Below are 22,041 nucleotides of genomic sequence, written 5' to 3' on the forward strand. Positions count from 1 at the left end.
GGGGGGGGACACACACTCACGTCTGCCGATGCTGCCGGGGGACTGCCGTGCAAGAGGCGAGCGCCGGTCCATATCGTAGCTGTGGAAGCTCTGGCTGCGGCGGCTGAGCTTGGCGAGGCCTCCCTCGGTCCGCACCCCTCCTCCCACCCCGCCGCCCGCCCGCGGCGTGGGCGCGGGAAGCCTGGCACAAGAGGAGGAGACAACATTTTCAAAACGCTTTGCCAGCGTGCGGTGGTGGTGGTGGTGGGGGGGGGTAGATGGGGTGGGGGGAACACACCACGTATATCTCCCGCTGGGTGGCTCGGCCAGACCTTGTGGTAATGCCAGGGCTGGAGCGAGCCGAGCCGACGCTGGCTCACCGTTGTTGAATCCGGGGCGTCCCACCCGAGATTAAAGGGGGTTCTTAAGCTCACAAGCGTTCATGGTCGGGGTCTGCGAGAAACGTGGGTTTGAACTGATTTTAACCCTGTCCGCCGGTAAAAGCTTAGCTTTATTTTTTTATTATATATTTTTTGTTCAGTCAAAGCGACACAAAGTGGACTCTCACCGATTGGTGGGACAACAAAGTGGTCGTGGTCGCCAGATATACCTTTGAAGGATATCGGTTAACGGCCAGTTGTGTCACGTGTTTTTTTTTATTACCGTGGCATTCCTCCGACAGACATCTAGAATTGTGAGCGGACCTTGTTGTGCACGACCTTGGTTTCGCTCGCATTTATCCTGAGCCCAACTTCTGCAGCCTTTTTTATTAAGGTGACGCCCAGTGCGATGCGCAGCTCCGCTGTGTTGTAAAGTTCGGTCAAGAAATACGCCTCGATGTGTGCCCTAGCGCTCACAGCGCAGCGTTGGTGTGTAATCGGCACAAACGTATTGCCCTGACAATGTGTTTTATTGACACAAATATTACTCCACATCTAGACGAGTCAGACTGGCCTATTTGCGCCTTTCTGAATCCCACGGTGATGATGATGATGCGATTACCACTATGCCAATTAGGATGCCCGCAGAAGCCTAAGCCAGAGTAAACTTTTAATAATCGGGTCGTGCATCAGTTTGCTTTTGCTGTCCAAACAACAATTAAAAAAATATATCATTAGGTTGTGATTCCATTCTGAGGCAATTTGATTTCCACGTGGCTTTTAAAGTGACAAAACCAACGGCAGCATTGTCACATTGAACACGCTAGAATATTTCAGGCGGGAGCCAAAGGGTGTGTCATTTTCCAGTGGAATTTTCTTTCCCTCTCAAGATCAATAAAGAACGCTGCTGTAAATGTGGAGTTGTGTACGAAATTACGTGCCTCCGTTAGATAATCCACGTAAGCCACTCCACGTTAATAAAGTGGCTGCAATAAGACGAGAGCGAGATTTTTCGTGGAAGATACTGTATGAAACATTTTCTCCCCCTGGCAAAAAAAGTGGGATTTTCTCCCCCTGACATCATGAAGAACAAATAAGGTCAATCCGAACACGTGAGTGTTTGTCTAAGACACCGGTTATTTATGCTCTTCTTTCGGATTATTCCAGCTCGTCACGTGGACAATGCGTCCAGTATTTAAACGGCGACGACCATAGCACATCTGTCAAGCGAGCTCAAAAGGAAAAATGTATTCAGGAGGAAAGTGTGGAAATGTTAACATTCGTCGACCGTGAGTCACAATCTGCACCACCTCTGAGGAGGGGCCCAATATCAAACTTTTCCCATCATTTACGCTCCGCTCAACTTTCATTCCCACAACAAAATACACAGACCATGTTATCACAGGTGGCGTACGACAGCATTCAAATAAGCAAAATTAAACTAAACTATTTCTATTTTACCAGGTGAGGCCCACTGAGCTATATGTTCTTTATTAGAAGCAACCTGGCCACAAATGACAGCTCAACAAAGTGGCTTATCACGCGGAAATGCATAGCCACTAAATGCTCCAAACGTGTGATGTTCATTTAAAATGTGGAGAGAAAATACAGAAGACCCAGAGAAAAAGTCCACGCGACCACGGGGTGAACATGCAAACTCCAAATACAGGCTTCAGGGTCAGGATAGAACCCACGGCGAGGTGGTTAACATCTCACCACCCTGGCGCCCGGAACCAGGGTCAAGGATTTGTTTCGAGGCGACAATAACTGCACCGCGTGAATCAGCTTCAAAATTTCTGAGAAACTGCATCGTCGTTGTATTTTACATTATTTTGCCACTGCTGGAGGCAGAGACGAAAGGCCCATGCGGACGACGAGGTCATGAGCGACTCACCTCGAATACATGGCTAAGCGGATGCGGCAACTGCCAGAGAGGGCGGCTCAGAGCGGTGGCTCAGACGATGTCCTCCTCCGTGCAGAATCAGCAGCAGAAACAACAACAGAAAATCCGGACGCGGACGCGAGCGCCGTCTTCCCCATGCAGGGGCGTGTCCGGGCGTCTTCGCGAACCGCAAATCGCGCAGCACCCACGGGCAAGCGCACGCACACGCGCGCACGCACGGGAGAGAGAGAGAGCACAGGCAGCGAGAGTCAGAGACAAAGAAAACGAGGAATGGGAACAGCAGGTCGGGAATATCGGAGATGGGAGGCAGAAAAAAAAAAAGCTCCCCAAGCAGATGGTATATACATACCGTGGTAAAAAAAAAAGATGCCCTAAAATTGGTCGCTCCATTATGCATAATTATAACAATCAATCCTGTTGGGAACGGTGACATCTAAATAGCGGGTTCATGCGGTTATGAATAGGATGCTGTGCCTCATTCTGCATAAAAAAAAAATGTAGTTTCGCTCAATGTGTGCGTCTAAATAATGAAACAACCGCCACACGGACAATGCAAGGGACCGCTGTCGAGGATGGCCAGGCGTGTGTGTTCGGAGCTGGCGATCCGCCGGGCGTCTCGAGGGACCGCGGCTCGAGCGGCGGCGGCGTGGCCGGGGAGCGCTCGCCCCACAGTCCGCCTGCCTTGGAGAGAGCGCGTGGGCAATCGGTGGGGGGGGGGGGACAGTGACCGTGCTAATCAATTGGTCGTACTCCAGCTAATGGATGGGACGATGTGACGCGAGGGCCGGTTCCGCTTGAGCTGAACGTTTGCGATTGTTTGTGGAGGGCTTCTTCGTCCGTTCGTACGTCGCGTTCATTCACTTATTTGAAAACTAAATTTAAATGAACTGGCCAATTGGTTTAAGTGACGTGAAAAATCCGTTAAATGGCGATTCTAACGCGGTGCGTGCAATTTAAGGGCGATGGGTGGTCCCGCTGTGAATTCAGTAAATGAGGCCAATTTTGAATTATGTTAATGACCACATGGTGGTGGTGGCAGCGGGTAGCACCAATGCACCATGAAGCCCGGTCACCTAAGTTCGATTCCTGGCCCCAGCTAACATCAGTGGCTAATAATATCTTAACCATTTATACCAGTCAACCAACACTGACCGGCATGGTGAAGTCTGGCAAAGAATCTTCGAAATGGTTGGAGAGGACAGTCGTGCAGCAGTGACTTGACAAACGACTGTACAGTGTGTAGCAATTGGCAGTACTGCAATACAATTTGGACAAATATTTTTTGGCTTGAAAAATAATGTAGTGCAAGCGCTGTAAATAAAAAACACACGTGTCGTATTGACCACTTATGGTTATATTTAGCTTACACGTACTCGATATGACGTCTCAGCAATAATAAAGCCACACATTTCGAAACCCCCCCCCCCCTTCCCCTGGATAAGATAAAATGAGGATGCTGGCTGCTTCTTGTTTTTTCTGTCTCCACGAAATGAGTTCTGTAAATGTCTGCCACCTGGCTACTCGCTTGCGCCCGCGCGCGGTCACGCAGACGGAGGGAAGACATATCCCGACACGTGGGGAGGGGGTGGTGGCGTGTGCGTGCGCGTTTGTCCTTGGTGCTATGGGGAGCGGTGGCACAGCGGATAGCACACCGCAACGCGCCCGAGTTCGATTCCTGCTCGCGAGCAATAATGGTGGCGAATATCTGAACCGGTTCTGGGCCTGAGGCTACCGGGCGCAGTGTGCAAATACCAGCGCTGGGGAGACAAAGGCGCTCAGGCGTGGCGCTGGCCATCCTCTCCCTCGTATGCCGTGTCGGCCTTCATAGGTGCTCGCTAACAGCACTCATGTGCCACCCACCAACCTATGAATCAGAGTTCCATTCCTGCTAACGACCAACATCAGCAATGAATATCTGATGCCAGTCCCGGGCTTCGCATAGGTCAGGGGTGTCAAAAGCCTGCGGCTCTTTAAGGACTGCCTCGTGGCGTTATTTTTTAAGGACCATCGCCTCGTATTCTGCACGGGAAAGGGAGTTCCGGACCGCCGTACGCAACATGCTGCCGCCGCCACCCTCACACAGGAGAGGCGAATTGAGAAACGAACGGAAACAAAAAATGCCTCTTCTTGTTAATTTGGTTGCTGACCCCCGTGCCCTAGGTATTTACACGCACCAGCTGAGGTGATGCGTGTAAATACTTGCGGATACAAAGACGACTTTAGCATGGTGCTGACCACACCATGCCCGAGTGCTCTGTAATGGCCAAAAGCAATTGCCCGAACAGGCTGAAAAGGCTATATATATAGTGGGGTCTTTGTATTTGTGTTTGCTTTACAAGGGACACGCAAATATACACCCTCACGCAAACCACAGCTACTAGATAATAGCTTTCAGCAGGCTGCTGCTTTGTCTTGGCTTTAATGTCACACTCCGTGGGAGGGAATTTACTTGCTTCTCCAATGATGAGGATTGCATTTGTTTGTGAGTTTGTGCAATGTCTTTTGTTTTTGTAGTTGCTGTGTAACATTGCTGGGGAACTGGCTGAACGGAACCATCCTTGTCATGAATCAAATAAACTCAAATTAATTTGTAAGTGTTCAGCACGGGTCTGGAAGCAATGCAAAACTCCAGGCTGACTGCCCTCCGAGTGAAATCTGCCAACCTCCCACTGTGGAATTTGGGGACTACAATTCAACAATTTAGTTTTTTTATGTTTCTGGTTATCCGGTTATCCTCGTCTATATTTCTGCCATTTCGCAGTTATCTAAGCCCTTATAAAATATATCATTGGAATTTACATCAGACACAATCATCGAGATTTACTTAACTTTTTTTTTATTATAGTCCCTGTCTCAATCCACTGCTCAATAAAAGCCTCCCCCACACCGTACTGAGGCCCAGGACCGGTTCACACATTCGTCACCCAAGTTGGCCGCCCGGTTTGTAGCGTAGCGCTAACCACGGTGCCACCACAAAACGAATGTCCCACAGTCCTTTGTCAATACGTGCACTTATTTTTGCACCTGTGATTCGTTGACGCCTGTGCATTGCAGCCCAACCGCAACCCTGAAATTTCTAGAGTTATTTTGGAACAACAAACACTCACAAGTTTTATTCTAAATATAGACACGCACGCATCGCCGGCTCTGCCTGCGAAAGTTTCACACGATATCTCCTGGAGCGATTTTAGGCCAGCCCCTCTCATGCGATTTGCACGCACGCGGCTCAACGCAGATCCCACAAAAACAGCAACACGACTTATCGCGGCCTGCACAGTGACCTCATGGCCCAACCACCCAACCTTCCACCCCGCAGAGTGGAAATTATGCCATTCAAATCAATCGACCAGTGACACTTCTCTTATCCATGGCCACTATTATCCGTAACTACAAGCACTGTATCCACGCTCCCATGGGAAATATGATTGTCCACAGCTCATACCAAGATTCTCACCACGATCAACTTTTTTTTCTTGTGCGAATGATGACAGGTGTCAGCTGAAAGTGGTGTCAAATTCATCTTGCGTAAGTACGTTGCATTTATTTTGCACCGTACTTCGCCAACCGTGCGATTCGGAGGTGCACTTATCCACGGACGTGTGATTCACAAGTGTTTTTTCTGGAAGCTCTAAAGTCATCCTATTATCCGAGCCTTTGCACGGATAGAAGGGGGGCAACCCGGAGGGAGTGGCAAATGCATCCTAATATACTGTACTCGTTTATTCACAGACACGTCACCCAGAAGTGGTCTCCCGAACATGATAAATCCATCCTGCTATGCGCCAACGTTGTTTTACGTGGAACAAGAGTGACATAGTACTGGTGGCCAATTGAGTTGATGGCAAACGAACGTGGAGATATAGAGGTATCTTCATGGATAGGTAACGGATACCAGCATCTGCCAACAGTGTCAAACTCCACCGGGACTTATCCAGTTTGCCAACAGTGTCAAACTGAGTTTAAAACATCGGCTTTTGCGACCAATATCATCCATAATACTGTTTTTTTGGTTAGATCGCGTAAATATATAAATGTGTCGTTAAACCAGCCACCACCCGACACAGCCAATTAGCAAGGTTTGCTACGTGAACAGAACATGCCAATTCGTTACTAGTGTGTTGGAGAGCAAAGCCACAACATTTACAATCAAACTGCCAACAGTGTCAAACTCCTTATCGACGGATGGATACCCATTGTCATGCATATGCATTAATTACTCTCCTCCCACTTCGCACGAGAAGGGTTTACAAGTGACGTCATCACATCAATCCCTCTATTTAAGGAACGAAACAGGAGGATTTCTCTACAAATCTGGCTGCCGCCTGATGATGCCAGTTGTAATTATTGGCGAAACGTCGTACTTAGATTGTAAATGTTGTGGATTTGCTCTCCAATACACCGGTGTGCTGTACTAGTAACGAATTTAAATTTTATGTTGACATGACAAACCTTACTAATTGGCTGTGTCGGGTGGTGGCGGGTTTATCGACATTTATATTTACGCGATCTAACCCAAAAAAAACCTGTATTATGTATATGGGTCACAAAAGCCTACTACATGTTAAACTGAAGTGTCACATTCCATCGGGACTTATCCAGCTTCAGGCGACACATAGAGGCGCTTTAATTACCGATCGGAATGCGTAGGCGGTGAGGCCACGAAGCGAGGGGGGTGGGCTACCGCCAAACCGGATCACCTTGTTGGAAGCAGCTTGGATTTCGTGGTTAGGAAAATTCTCGCAGCTGAATGGCTCACCGCAGAGATAAAGCTGATACCACCAGCGCAAGAGCCAGCATTTCTGAGAGCCTGGGCACAAGCCCCCCCCCACCCCCCCCCCCAAAAGACACCCTCATGATGGATGATGGATGAGAGATAGACGTGTGTGCTGCGAGTTTCAGCCGGGATGTCCACGGTCAAGTCAAAGCATGTTCGTGCTCAAATGGGCAAAAATGTGGCTCTTGTGTCCACTGACCCTCACCTGGAATTTCCACATTCCTCTGGCAGGGTCTCTGTATCAGACAACAAGCATTTAAAGATTTGAAAAATAACCCCAACGTCCCCGCACAGCATTCTCGAGGCCCTGTATGTATGTTGAACTTCATTCGCACCGTACATAGCCTACCGTGTGGTAATCGGGAAAAAGCACTTATAGTGGATTTAGCAATACGGGCCGGCGTCCACGTGCACGTTTTGCACTCAGAATTCCACCCGAGACTCGCGAACGTTCCCGAAAGCGTCGCCGCACGTCCTCTCTCCGCATCTCCAGGTGCAGGAAAGGCTCGGAGGCGGTTTTACTTGTGCGCGGCGCTTTCACGCGGTTCGCAAGCGGCGATCGTATCGGCGCACGTTTTAAATCGCACGTGCAACGTTCACTTTCACCATGTGCGGCGGTTAAAAACAACAACACCCCCCCCCCTCCGCTCAGTGCACCGAAATGGGGGGGGGGGAACGCGCATCACAACCGTGGTGCCGGTAGCAGCGGTTGTGATTGCGCGCTCTTGACGTTTGCTGGGCAATATCACCGCTGCCTCTTTCAATTACTCACCTTAGTTTTCAAAGCTTTGTATGGACTTGCCCCCCCCTCCTCCTTTACCTGTCTTCTCTCATTTCCTGATATGTCCCATCACGCCCGCTCCGGTCACAAGCTGCCCATCTTCTTGCTGTCCCCTCCTGCACCCCGCGCCCAATCTCGCTTTCGCTCCATCTCGCTGCTTCCCCCCTTACACTGGAACAAACTCCCTCGCCACATCCGACTCTCCCCCTCGCTTCCCTCTTTTCGCACTACCCTAAGGTCCTATCTCTTTTCTCCACTTGCCTTTTCCCTTCCTCTTTGGCTACCCCTAACAGCACCGCCTAACGCCCTCAAAGCCTCCACCTCGCTCCCTCCACCCTAACCGCTGCCCGATCCCCCATCCCTTAACTTGCCACGTTCTACTCTAGTCGGCAAGGATTGTTTCGCGACTTGGTGAGTAGAATATTCGACCAGTGGTGAATCGCCACCGCAAGCAAAACAAACAAACAAACAAGGGCCTCCCGTCCACAGTCCGAATTCATGAAGCTGGAGGTGGCGGCACCGGCCAGCGGCAGCGCGTCCGCCGCTCGTCGCAGAGGCTTCGCGCTTCCAATCCAGCGGCCGCCACTAATTGTCACCGCCGGTGCTGAACGGTCCTGGTGACACTCCTCGCCGTCCGCCTGCTACGCAGCGGACGTTCAGAGATCCCCGCGACGTAATTTGCAAGGGTATAGAGAGGGCGCGTCAAAAACAATGCCAACACTTATATGGGACCATCGTTTTAAAGGATAAAGAATGGACAATAGACTGTAACGTGATAACAAATGTATGCTAATCGCTTCAAAGAGTCTCCACTTGTTCGCTATCATTGTCAACACGCGCCTGGAATCTTCTCCAGGTGGTCTCCAGAGCCCGGAGGCACATTTTTTGTGGTATTGTTGCAAATTCTCTGAAGTGTTAACATTTTTTTGAAGCAGCCTGTATTTCTTGACTTTATTGTTTGTTATTTTTTGTTATTTTCTTTGAACCTATCTACGTGACTTTATTGAAAAACCCAAGAATATGGACACCCTGTATTTCTATGTGTTTTTTTATATAAACCATATTTATTTTACCAGGTAACGTCCTCACTGAGCTATATAGTGCTTTTTCAGAAGCGACCTGGCCACAAATGATAGCTCAACAAAGTGGCTTATCGTCATGTGGATATTTATAGTAACCAAATACTCTAAACGCATGATTCTAAATGTGGAGGGAAAAACCGGAGTACCCGGACAGAAATCGACACGACCGTGGGGAGAGAAGCATGCAAACTCCAAATGTACAGGCATCAGGGTCGGATTCAAATCCACGACCTCCTGTATACCAGGCGAGGTAGTTTACATCTCGCCACCGTGGACCATGACCCCACCATCGTGTGCTGGCGTCATGGTCCAAATTTACCAAAATGACTCCGCAGATTACTTAATTGGGATTCTACACACAGCAGCAATCATCTTGCCCGACTGGCAGGCTTTTGCCCCCGGTCACTCTGGCAAACGAGGCTAATCCTGGTTACACCAATATAACAATTCTATAGACCGCTGGATGAGGGCCTCGCCATGCTGTGCGAGTCGAGAGGGTTGTTTCACCAAACCCCATCACCGTGGTGTGTATGGGCTGGTGACGGTCGGGCTTAGACCAGTTCAGATATCACCCACACCTCTAATTAGCACGGCTGGCTACGTACGGTGAGAAAGAAGTTCAACACACATACATACCCAAACACAAATCGACTGAAAGGAGCGTACCAGGCCTCGACTGGGTATTGAACCCAGAACTTTATAATTCCGAGTCCAATGCGCTGACCTCAATGCCACAGTGACTCCATCATTAGGTCACCTTCGTAATAATGTTTTATGGTGCCATTTCCAACTCACCCCTCTTACTCACAACCTAACAAAAGATCAGGCTTCATTAAATGTGTTTCAATATGCCCCTGCAAGGCTATTACCATGCCGATGTGTGCAAAATGTTATCTCGTGATCGGGGAATGGAACTCAGGTGGTCCGGTTCCATCGGGTTAACCAATGGGCAACCGCTCCACTCCTTGCCCATATATAATGTCGACAATATAATGAGCGCTCCTCCAATCTGTGAATTGGCTTCACTGAGAACACCGCCTTCCACATCATCGCCGACAATGGCACTTTCGCTGCAGCATCAGCAACCATCTGCTGGACGCCACAGTCACGACCTAACAATAGATTTGTGAGCAATCCTCAAGACAGACAAGACGCAGAGGTGACTCGTTCTAGAGGCATTGCGTGAGTCGGTCGACACCCTTGAGATCGTGGGGTTCAAGCCCCGGGTGGACCACTCAAGCCAAACAAAACAATTCGCAGGCAGGCGAGCGAGCGAGCGAGCTTGGCTGGAAAAAAAAAAAGTTTGGTGCTGGGCATGCGTCTACCCTGCACTGCTCACTGCTGTCAGCAGCCACACTCCACAGATCGCCCTGCTGGTGCTGCTGCCGCCTGTACGTAAGTAAGAACATTTGTCACTGCGCACTCTTACGAGTCCAGTCCATCACGAATGCGCATCAATCACACATTGAAGTCGGCTCACTGAAACAACAACGTTTTGAGTCTGTTGCAGATACTGGCTCAAGACTCCGTGGATGGATCCCGAACGTGAGCTTGGTAGCGGTGTTCCAACTCTTTGGGCCAGAGACCTCCGAAAACTGCGCTGGCCGTATCGTGCTCTCGACGCCTTCCCAACCCCAGTCCTCGTGATCCCCTCCCCCCCTCCACCACCATCCCTACGGTCCGCGGTTTCGTGATTAGCCATCTTTTCCACTGGAGCGTCAAACTGAAACCGCCGCACTCTGCACGCACCTGATGGTTGGTAATCGTGGCAGGTTGTACCGTGGGTCGCTCGATAGGGATTCGGGTTGAGGAAGATTGCTCAATAGCACACGTGTCCATGGGCGTAAACACCCTATAGTACACACGCCTATAGGTGTATACACTCTGTAGTAAACACAGCGATGAGTGTATACACTCTGTCGTACACACGGCTATGAGTGTATACACTCTGTAGTACACACAGCTATGAGTGTATACACTCTGTCGTACACACGGCTATGCGCTCTCGGGCTCCATGGAAAGGCTGACAATCGACATCAAGAGGAAGCGTCCGATCACCTCTTGTGACGAGCTCGACCCGATGAAGGCAGATCGGGACGCGTTTGAGCGGCGATTTATTACCGCTGACGAGACCTCAATTCACCATTACGACCCCTGGCACCAAAATGGAGACATCCAACTTCTCCAGCACTCAAGAAAACGAAGCGAGAGAGAGAGCTCTCTCCGCAGGCAAGGTCACGCGCACCAATATCTGGGATGCTGGGGGCACTGTGCACACGGACCTCGTGCCACGCACGAGGATGATCGCGGGTCACCGTTACGCAAATTCGCCCCCCCTCCCCCCCCCATCGACTGCACGAGGACGATCAATCGGAGCACCGTGGAAAAAGATGCGGCCGCACCCATTTTTTCTGCCGCATGGCAATGCCCCAGCACACACTAGCAAGGGCTGCAAAGGCCACCGTGAGACTCTCCTGAATCCCTGCCCCGCTTCTCACGCCGCCGCGGACCCATGCCACACGCCGCTGCGGACGTGTGCACTGTGCAGCGCACGTGCGACTTTTGCGCGTGCCGTGCTCGTGCATGGCACGATAATTTTTTGACTCCGCAAAGTGGAGTGTGCGTCTCTCTATAGCGCTCTCCACGAGCGCCCCCCCCACCCACCCCGAGCGGCTTGGGAAAGCAATTCAGGAAACTTGCTCCGGGCCTGATACAAGAGTGGGCCACCCCCCATCCCCACCCTATGGGGTCTGTTTTTGTTTGCCACTAATGAATTAAAGGGGGCACACGTGGCATTCTGTATGTATGTAGAGCTTAATTTGCACCCTACGTAGCCAACCGTGCTAATCGGAGATGCGTGGCAGGGCAACAAATTGAACATAGAAAGTAGTTATATATTTTTTTTTAAAAGTGATTTTACCAGGTAAGGCCCACTGAGCTATGTCGCTCTTTTTCAGAAGCGACGCATGTTTTTCAATGCGGAGGGAAAAAAACCCGAGGACCCGGAGAAAAATCCACGAGAGCACGGAGAGAGAGAGAGAGATGCAAACTCCAAATATACAACTGGCGTCAGGGTCGGGATCGAACCCACGACCTCCTGCATACCAGGCGACGTAGTTAACATCTCGCTACCCCAGTCCTCCAGCTCCTTTGGCCTCGGGGAACCTCTGGGCATCTTGCAATGCGGGTATGCGCGCGCGCGCGCATGGCTACGGCCGCGAGTGAGATCGCTCGACACGCCATGCCGCACGCGATGACGTCTGCGCCGGTCACCGGTGGCGCGCAGCTGCAGGGCCCCCCATCTGCGAGCGCCGGATCCGGACCTCGTCCGTGCACGGAGGAGGCCCGTGACCCCCTCGGCACGCTCGCGTGGGGAAAAAAAAAATAGGTGGGCCACGCCGAACGTGTTAATGCACCGTTGGGACTTGAGGCGCGCTGAAATGCACGCTTGATAAATGACATACACTGCACACGCCTACACGGACGCAAGACAAAGATCAACGCCGTGTAGCCTGTAGGAGACTTTTGGGGGAAACTCCTGCGAGTGAACACCTGCTACGTCTGGCGCGGCTGAGCGCATGCCGGTGGTGTCGCCAGCGCCACACCCGGCCGCCTTTGTTCCTCCGTTGATATACACACAGCAAAAGTTGCTCATTTAAGGCCGATATTAGCCACAGCCGGGAATCGAAAGCCGCTAGGTTCGTAGCGCCGCAATGCACTAAACACTGTCCAACCACTCCCCACACACCCACAAGATGAAGATTCCCCATTCACCCTAGAAACTGTATGGGCAAGCGCTGTTAGTGGACAACTATTAAGGCTGGCATGACAAATGGATGTCTGCTCAATACCTGGGTGGCTGTAAGTGGTCATCTTGGGGCTTATGAGACAGCACCACATCTGGCTGCCTTCATTTCCCCAGGTCACCGGGGATTGAAGTTAAGTTGACGAGTCACTGTACCACTACTACCTACACATATATAAAAGACAAAAGACAAAGACCCCCCTGTGTAGCCTTTAACAGACTATTGGGGCAAGTACTGTTAGTGAACAGCTATAAAGGCTGGCATGGCACTCAGTGCTGATATTTACACACTGCACCCGGTGCTCATTTAAAGCTTAGTAGACCTGGAAGAGGCCTAGAACCAATTAAAAAACTTTCTACTAATATTGGCCATGAGCAGGAATTGAACTTGGGTAGCTGGATTCATAGCCCAATGCGCTAGCCACCGCTTCCCACACATACACACGACATGCACGTGCATAGAATCACACACTCGCAGGTTTATCCAGTGGCTGTATTCTCAATTCGTTGGTTCCTGCTGGGAACCCAAAACGCCCTAAATTCAGCCCCTGCTGAAAAATGACAGAGCCGTTAAAAGATTTCACGTTCAAAGCAGCACGCACGCACGCACCACTCACTCAATCTCCCGCTCGCTCGCTTTCTCACAGACGGTTCGAATCTCAGGCGGGCGGTGGCCGACCCACACGTGTGACGCAGACCCCCGTGAACATTAATTAAAAAAAGTTGTGGGCAGCGCAGCTGAAGAAGAACGAGACGATGGGGTGGGGGGGGGGGGGTCGCCCCCACTCACTTCAAGCATCCCAGAGCCGAGCCCACATCAGAGGGCGCACACTCGGTTTCCTGGCAGCTGGCGAGTTTAGCTGCGCTGGCCCCAGAAGCGGCCGTGACTAAAGCTTTGCGGAGGAACGGTACTGATACTGGCCAGCCCCCCCATCCTCCCGTATCCCCCGCCCCCACCCACACTCACCAACTTCCAGCCATTCGTCTTCTTGACGAATGGGGGGGGGGGAGAGGGGTCATTTCAGCTGCGTGCGTCTGGGTCACCGACCCAGAAAATGTCTCTGCACCCGGCACACCACATCCGGTCTATCTCTCACTCAGGCTGTGGCTGCTTGTCAGTTGCCACCTACTTCAGCCTGTCTCCCAGCAATCCAAAAACTATGTCAGTATCCTGCACACCACGTCTAGTACATATAAATATCCCGTTATGGCTGTGGCTGCTAGTTAAACGCCACCTCCTCAAGTCTAGCAGCGACCCGGGAAATATTTCCTCACATAGCACACCACATCCAGTATACGTCTCGCTATTGTGGTGGATGCTGGCCATGTGCCACCTCCTCTGTTTAAGAGCCACCAGGAAAAGATTCTGTGAGAATTTCAGCTGTGGTATTTTTAAGTGGGGGGGGGGGGGGGGGGGCGCAGGGGGGGTGGCTGTGTAACTTTGCCAGCACCAGTGACACAGTGACTGGTCAATCCTGCTGTTAATGGGATACAGACCTCAGGCAAAAGCCAGTGATGGCTTAACTTGGCCATTTCCCTGCGGGGCTTCAAGACAAAGGCAGCACAGGATGACGCACGTGAACAACCCTGTGTGTGGTGGCTTAGGACGGAGTCGTGTAAACTATGCACCTCCTGTCCGTCGCGATTCCACGTATTGCCATGATTCATGTGTGTGTGTGTGGTTCGAATTAATAAAGTCACGTCAAAAAATTGCTGTACTCTTTCCTGCCTCGTAATTCTGCTGTCGTGATCCGGAGTCACGATTGAAATGAGCAATGGATGGAGTCTGGTCTATACACACCCAGCTCCCCAGAACTCCTGATTGGCATGAATGTGTAATTTGTAGCACTGCAGGATTTAACATTTTGATATTGACCAATCACACGCACCAGTGTCTGTCAATTACCTTTGGCACTAATGCATACAGTGGTAGTATTGAATAAATTGAATAATGCCGCTACTTTTAGAAGAGAGATAACTTTAGGCTTGGCAGCATTATGCGATTTCGTTGGATATATGTTAATATCGCCACCGTAGCCCATGAAAAAACGCTGCATTGGTGCCACTGGTTCAAAAACGCCGACGTAAAACGCACGCAAGTGGGATGTGACACGTTGTTGCACGCGCAAACATACGCAACATGCGTCCGTGAGCGTACGGAACAATCTTTCAAAAAGGCGAACCCGGTGCATTGTGTTACGCGCCTCCATGGGGAGTCAAAAGCCCGGAACTTTTTTCGGTGACTCGGGGGGGGGGGGGGGGGGGGTCTCATGGGGCCCACGCTGTCTAACGGAACCGTTGTGCTCGTTGGAGGAGCGAGCGCGGGTTTTAGTCACCCGTGATAGAAATTGGGTTCTCAAGTGTGGTGGAGTCGATGGTCTCAACGCCGACAAAATTCAAGCTCTCGGAACGTAAAGCTCTTATGACGGATGGGACATTGCGATGGACATTCAATGCAGGGCACTGAAAGCTGTGGCTAAAGTGTTGCTAAAGAGGCCGAATGAAGGAAGTGACCTCAGAAGTAGTTATGTGATGTCATCTTCCAGCGCTGTTTTCGGACACACTGCGGTACGCTGCTATCTCTGAGAATTTCCGAATAAACATTTCTTAAATCTCATGGCATGACACACAGATAGAACAATTGAAATGCGATTGGGGAAAACACCATCCTGTTTAAAAAAAAATGTTTTAACGTATGTTGTATAATTCCAGCTATGACAACTCTACATTTCGGTTTGATTGCCATGCAACAAAAACTCTTTGCGTCACTTAATATGAGGACGCTGACTGAAGTGACTCCAAATGGTTATTAACTCGATGACATCATCTCCATGGGCCCATTCTTCAACACCAGGTAGTACACTGCACGCCGTAGGATCTCCGAATTGAAATGCCTTCAGTGCATGGCACGTTCCCGGTGACTTGTCACAGTTGCCAATAGGAGGTGGGGATGCAGTTAGCCTTAAACGTACCACAAATAAATACTAATCATGACTCACGCAGCGCTAACAATGCGGATAATGCGCGCTAAAAATACTCGCCCAATTTGCAGAACGTGCGTAATATTAACTGTCACGTGGGTGCACAAAGACAAAGATCCCCCCGTCTAGCCTTAACAGACTTTTGGGGCAAGTGCTGTTAGCGAGCACCCGTGGGGGTGGGTGACCAGCACCACGCCCGACCATTTTTGTCTCCCCGGTGGCGATGTTTACACACTACACCAGCTACTCATTTGAGGCTGAGTCTACCTCGGAGAGGCCCAGGACTGGTTCATCTAATCGTCACTGGTGTTGGCCGTGAGTGGGGATTGAACTCTGGTCGCTGGGTTCGTAGCGCAGCGCGCGAACCACGACACCACCGCTCAATCCCTGCCGCGTGGCGCGCACACAACACACACACACGTGCAGGGTGATGCTGAATCGGGTTTCAATTGTACCAAATTACATCGAGCATCCGCTATGTTACATCGGTATACAACAGGCTCTATTACCGAACTCTAACAACGCGCAATATGGTAATGCGGCATCTGCAACCCATCGAGTGCTGTGTTTTTATGAGGCGTTGTTCGGAAAACAGCTCCGATGAGCACGGTTGGCTATGTATGGCGCGAAAGACTAAGTTCAGTTTAAAAACAGCATCGTTTTTTTTTCTCGCGTTATTTTAGACTGCCGTTAGTCGTGCCCGCATCGCGATGGTCTGCCTTCACAGATCCTCTACGGACGAATCACCCAAATGCACTCAATGACATCGGACCTCGAAGCGAAGCAAGATTTTTGGAGCGAAGTTCTTGGACGTGGGCGAACCGCCAGATCGTTGCCGGGCGGTGTTGTAGGCGTGCGGTTTCCGCGTGGCCGCGAGGCGGCAGAGCTGAGTGCTGCCCTCCCCATCGACCGCGTGCGCGAGGGCGTGTGTGGGTTGTCGTCTCCACGTTTTCCCGGCGTCCTCCCACGTGAAGCCACCCGTTTCATGCGGAATCGTCACCAAACGCCGTGGGGCGGGACCCTCCTGAAAAACGGATTCTTGAGAGTCAGCGAGGGGCTTTTCGATCACGGGATCCAGAGCCACGGTGGAGGCACGATGAAGCCAGTTAGTAGGACGCATGGTGTTAATATCTAAAAAGGGGGCAGGGAGTTGGCTTCTCAGAAGCTCTGGCTCCCCCGTGTAATCGATACTTTAGAAGCCAAGTGCAGCGAAGAGCACGTGAATTAGTAAGTGGATGTGGATTAACGCGTTTCAGACGGTCGAAATGCAGGGGGGGCTGAAATCTCAAGAGCTCGTGACCCAGAAAACATTTCCGCACGGCAACACCACATCCATCGTACCTCTCGCTGTGGCTTGCGGCTACTCCATCGCGCGCTACAAACGCCCCAGAAATCAAGTCGTGGTCTGCGGGGCTCGTCCAGCGACTGAAACTACGGGACGACGCACTTTGTGCCGTCGCGGAGAGTTGAACGCCGTGACGTTGTGGGCGTCGGAGCGGTTGGTGTAGCGGTTGAGACTTTTTATTTGGTATTTTGCTCTCGTTCGGCCGCTTTCGCTGCCAGAGTGCCCAGGGCTCACCCCGTTGCGCCGCGATATTTGCGCGCTGTTTACGTCGAGGGTGTTTGGATCGTTCACAGGCGCCTTTGTTCTTGCGGTCGCATCATGTGGAGCACGAGGTGGGTGGGGGGGGGCAAACCATGGAACAGACCGTCTCCCCCGCCACTAATAGGCACCAACATAACAAAGATCCCCCGTATAGGCTTGAACAGACTTTTGGGGCAAGTACTGTTAGCGAGCACCTACGAAGGCCAGCTCTGTGGCACACGTCTTGTATCCCTAGTGGCGATGTTTACGCACTGTACCAGGTAATCATTTGAGGCCGAATCGACCTAGAGGAAGCCCAGGACAAGTTCAGATATTCGTCGCCAGTGTTGGCCGTGAGTGGAAATCGAACTCGGGTCGCCGGGTTTATAGCGCAGTGCACTCACTGCGACACAACCACTCTCACCACATAACACACGCACGTGGCCCCTGCGATCTAACGACCCACCGAGCACGTGCACAAGGGGCCGGTTCCATCGCTAAGTCTCCACGGTTGCCATCCTATCGGGCACGTCCCCTCCCGTGGCTGGTGCTGCGTCATTTTTCTCGACCACTGGTCATCATCCCTTCTCCAAGTGACATGTCCTGCCCAAGTCCACTCACTTTTATATTGCAGTAAAAATTAAGTATTTAACACAGTGTCTTTTAAAACGTTTAATGCGCTTAATTGCACTGTGTAACACATTATTTTGTTCATTTAGTATAAATACATATTAATTTTGATTCATATGTTGTTTTTTCTGACTTTATGTGAACGAAAAGATACAAATTCGCCCGTTTAGTCATTGAAAATAGGTACATTTAAAAATACCACTGTCCTGGTCACAAAAGAAAAGTTTGTGGGGAATAATAGCCATTTTCTATACTTTTTAGGCTTAAGCAATTACGAAATAACAATTACTACCCAGGATCAAAAATTGTGTTAAAAAGTGTTATTGCAGGCAGCATACCAATATGCCTCGATGAAAAAAAAGTGTTTCATCTTCTGTACGGCACTTTATGTCTTTTGCTCCACGTTCCTTATCAACGCCCATGTCCCTGATCCATGCAACAGTAGTATGCGTGTATGTATGTTGAACTTCTTTCGCACCGCACGTAGCCAACCGTGATAATCGAAGGTGCGGGGGAAAGACAACAAACTGAACACAAAAATCAGTTCTCAAGAAATGAGTTTTCAATCTCCATTTAAAAGTTCATAGCTCCCAGTGACTTCCTCGTATCAGCCGGCCGCAGAAGCGCTTCAGAAAGCGCGTGATAAAGTGACCGTCTATTCTTCGATGGCTAGCCAAAAGACACTGGTGCGAGGATGGCCGCCGTTCGCGTGATGGTTTGTGACTCCTGGACGAGATCAGTGAGGCATTGTGGTTCATTTGTTTGCGGGTACTTTGTGTGCAATGAGTAAGACCTTACAATGTATGCGTTCGGCAGCTGGACAATGTTGCCGGCCATAGCAAAGCTTCACGTGTATTGCTGGTTCTAAGGAGGCAGTAGCAAACAGCACTTGCCATCCGTAGACTATGCGTCTCGGAAGAGGGAAAAACGTGTTCTTTTTATGTTATTATACGGAGCGTAAAGGGGACAGCCGATGATTTTCCAAGAACAGAATAAGCCAAAACATTAAAGGTCAAATTGACCTCAAGTTACACGTATTCTGAAAACCCAGTGTATTCGGTCTCATTACATACACGTACATTAAGCGATCATATACACATCGCATTCCTGCATCGAGAGTTTACCGTATTGAAACGTAATACCGTACCGCTGTAAAGTGCCACTGTGAGTCTAATTTTAATAATCGTGATCTTAAAGCATTTCTCAGTAAATTACATGTGGCCATGCCTACAAGAGTAACTAAGCATTTCCTGCGTGAGTCCTCACAGAGCAATTCACTGCGAAATAAAATATCCATTATACAGTGAACTAAGAGACGTATTAGCTTAAGCAGCGTTTAATAACATAATCTAAAGTACGAGGTCTTGTCAGACCATGCCGGTCCGTGGGGGCATGTTTGACCATACTTAACCATGCCAGGCCACGTGGGTTGATGAAGGGAGTTGAGAGTCGGGGACAGGTTGAGACTTCGACTCAACCGAAACCGCCCCACTGATGTCAGCCGTGGCAAGGGATCACACTTGGGTCACCCACTCCAGCTCCAGAGCATCATCATGCAAAATGTCGCAACACACCGCTCAACCACCCCCCCCCCCCACACACATTTTCATTCTTGTAATAAAATATTAACTAACGGGCAGTAAACATATTTCAGATGTTACGCCTAAAAAAGGCACCCACTGTAAATATTTGCATGATAGTTTGCCGACGCACACAACGTGTGAGCTGTTTCAAGTCATGGGAAGACGCGGACTCTGAGTTATTGTGGGTGGATGTGGCTCTGAGATATTGTGGGTGGATGTGTGAAGTACTGGTGGCTCAACGAAGGTATGTATGACTTTGACCAATCCAGGACACGTATTGCACTCAAAAGGAAAAAAAAAATTCAAAGACCAAAAGAGGAAAACATTACACTGAAACAACAGGAAGCACTATTGTATTCAGGTCTGCTGTGTATTAAAAGACTCCTCACACACACATCGTCTTCTACACACATACCCTCACACTCACAGACCAACACATACTCTTACACTCAAACACACACATACTCTTATACAAAGACAAATATCCCCCCTCTCGCCTTAGACTGTTGGATCGAGTACTGATAGCGAGCACCTATGAAGGCCAGCATGTCACACGGGGAGGTGGGTGGCCAGCAGCAGCCCCGGCCGCCTTTGTATCCCCAGTGGCGATGTTTACACACCGCTCTGGGTACTCATTCAAGGCTAAGTCGACCTAGGGGAGGCCCAGGACTGGTTCAGATAATCACCACGGGTGTTGGCCGTGAGCCGGAATCAAACTCGGGTCGCTAGGTTCGTAGCCCAGTGCACTACTCTTACACACGCACCCTTACACTCACACATACCTTTACACTCAAAACACATATGTACACTTACATACACACACACACCCTTACACTCAAACACACAGAGACACAAATCCCATGTATAGCTTTTAACAAACTGTTGGGGCAAGTGCTGTACTAACCGCAAAACTACCGCTCCCCATAAGCACACATACCCTTACACTCACACATCCTTACACTCGCACACAAACTCTTGCACTCACACATACTCTTACACGAACACACGTACTCTTAGACTCACACACAATATATAAAGATCCCCCATATAGTCTTCGCAACCTTTTGGGACAAGTCCTGTTAGCAAGCACCGATGAAAGCCGGCACGGTGCACGAGGGGGTGGGTGGCCAACACCACGCCCGACCGCCTTTGTCTCCCCAGTGGCGATGCTTACACCGCACCAGGTACTCAAACACATGCTGTGCTCTATTGCGTACACCTCTGTACTTACAGGAAATGCTAAATAGAGTTATGCAAATCTTGTAATAAATGTACAATTACACGACTTAAAGACGGGGGGGTTTACTTCCAATTGTATCGGGCAACTATGAATTAATAACTGTGAAAGCTCTGGCTTAGAGAGCACTCAATTGGCCTGATTCATGATCCAGTGCAACGTACCAGGCAACTGAATAACTCCCGCACAACTCAATTAAACAAACTGCGTGTAATCCTTAAATTGGGAGCATGGGGGAGGGGGAGCAGCGGCCCAGTGCTTAGCAAAGTGGACTTGTTATAGAGTAACAGAGAGAGGAAAATAAACGATATCCTAAATTGTTATCATAGGAGTTACCATATGTAGATACAAAATATCAATTTCACTGAGGGACTGTGTGTTGTCTTGGCGTGGTCCGAGACCGTTTTTTTTCCTGTTGCTTTGCTGCCTTGCCCAAGCTTGCGAAATGATGATGTAGTTACGCAATTTGAACTCATAAACTTTATTTATTTAGATTTATTTTGCGTTTTGTTTACCTTTCCAATACTTTGCAAGTCCTATCGTGTTTGTGTATTGTTTGTTGTCCCTACTGGACACCTGTGAAAGGGAGCTTCATAGCTCATCGGATTTCTCCAGGATAAAGAAAGATTCTGAGACGGCATAGGTGGAAATTGTGGCACAGCGGTTCACACAGTGCACTACGACCCCGGCGAGCTGACTTGTATTCATGGCCACGGCTAATATCAATGGCGAGCTATATCTGAACTCTTCTTGGTAGTCATGCCCCCTTCACCAAAACTAAACACTTTTTTTTAATCTTACCAAGGCCCACTGAGCTATGTAGCTCCTTTTTTCAGAAGCGACCTGGCCACAAATGACAGCTCAACGAAGTGGCTTGTCATCACGTGGCATTTATCGTGGCCAAATACTCTAAACGCGTCAAGTTGATTCCTAATGTGGAGGGAAAAACCGGAGGACCCGGAGAAAAATCCACGCGGCCACGGGGAGAGAGACACGCATGCTCCACATATACAGCAGCAGGCGTCAAGGTTGGGTTTGAACCCACGACCTCCTGTGTACCAAGCGAGGAAGTTAACATATCTAACTCACCAGCGTGGGGAACTACGATTAAAGAACCCTCACGACTCACACAGTGTGTGGGAGGCTCTCATCCAGCAGTGTATTGGTAGAGTGATATACGGTACATTAATACATCGTTAGCATTATTTTAATCAACATTCAAAGCAGAGGATCTGGTGACTCAGTTATCACCCCCACCTATTCACAGCTCAAGACATGAAACATTAAACCCACGTAATCCTTACGCACAATGGTTTGACGA

General features: G+C 49.9%; 1 protein-coding gene across 3 annotated transcripts in view; it reads right to left on the minus strand.

Moving 5' to 3' along the window:
- Positions 1 to 22,041, minus strand: part of LOC116945595 (neuron navigator 2-like) — a 120,348-nt gene that overhangs the window by 92,521 nt on the left and 5,786 nt on the right. For 2 of the 3 annotated variants that reach the window (XM_076069433.1, XM_076069432.1), the window contains exons 2-3: positions 2,254 to 2,419; positions 21 to 181 (exon numbers count right to left, since the gene is read on the minus strand). In XM_076069433.1, the coding sequence (XP_075925548.1) occupies positions 21 to 181; positions 2,254 to 2,264 (172 nt within the window). In that variant the 5' untranslated portion in view covers positions 2,265 to 2,419. The remainder of the gene's footprint in view (positions 1 to 20; positions 182 to 2,253; positions 2,420 to 22,041) is intronic. The other variant, XM_076069434.1, reaches the window with a different exon arrangement.

The sequence above is a fragment of the Petromyzon marinus genome, chromosome 24 (genome assembly GCF_048934315.1).
Source record: "Petromyzon marinus isolate PM22_M1 ecotype Great Lakes invasive population chromosome 24, UKy_Petmar_22M1.pri1.0, whole genome shotgun sequence".
Classification (NCBI taxonomy): Eukaryota; Metazoa; Chordata; class Hyperoartia; order Petromyzontiformes; family Petromyzontidae; genus Petromyzon; species Petromyzon marinus.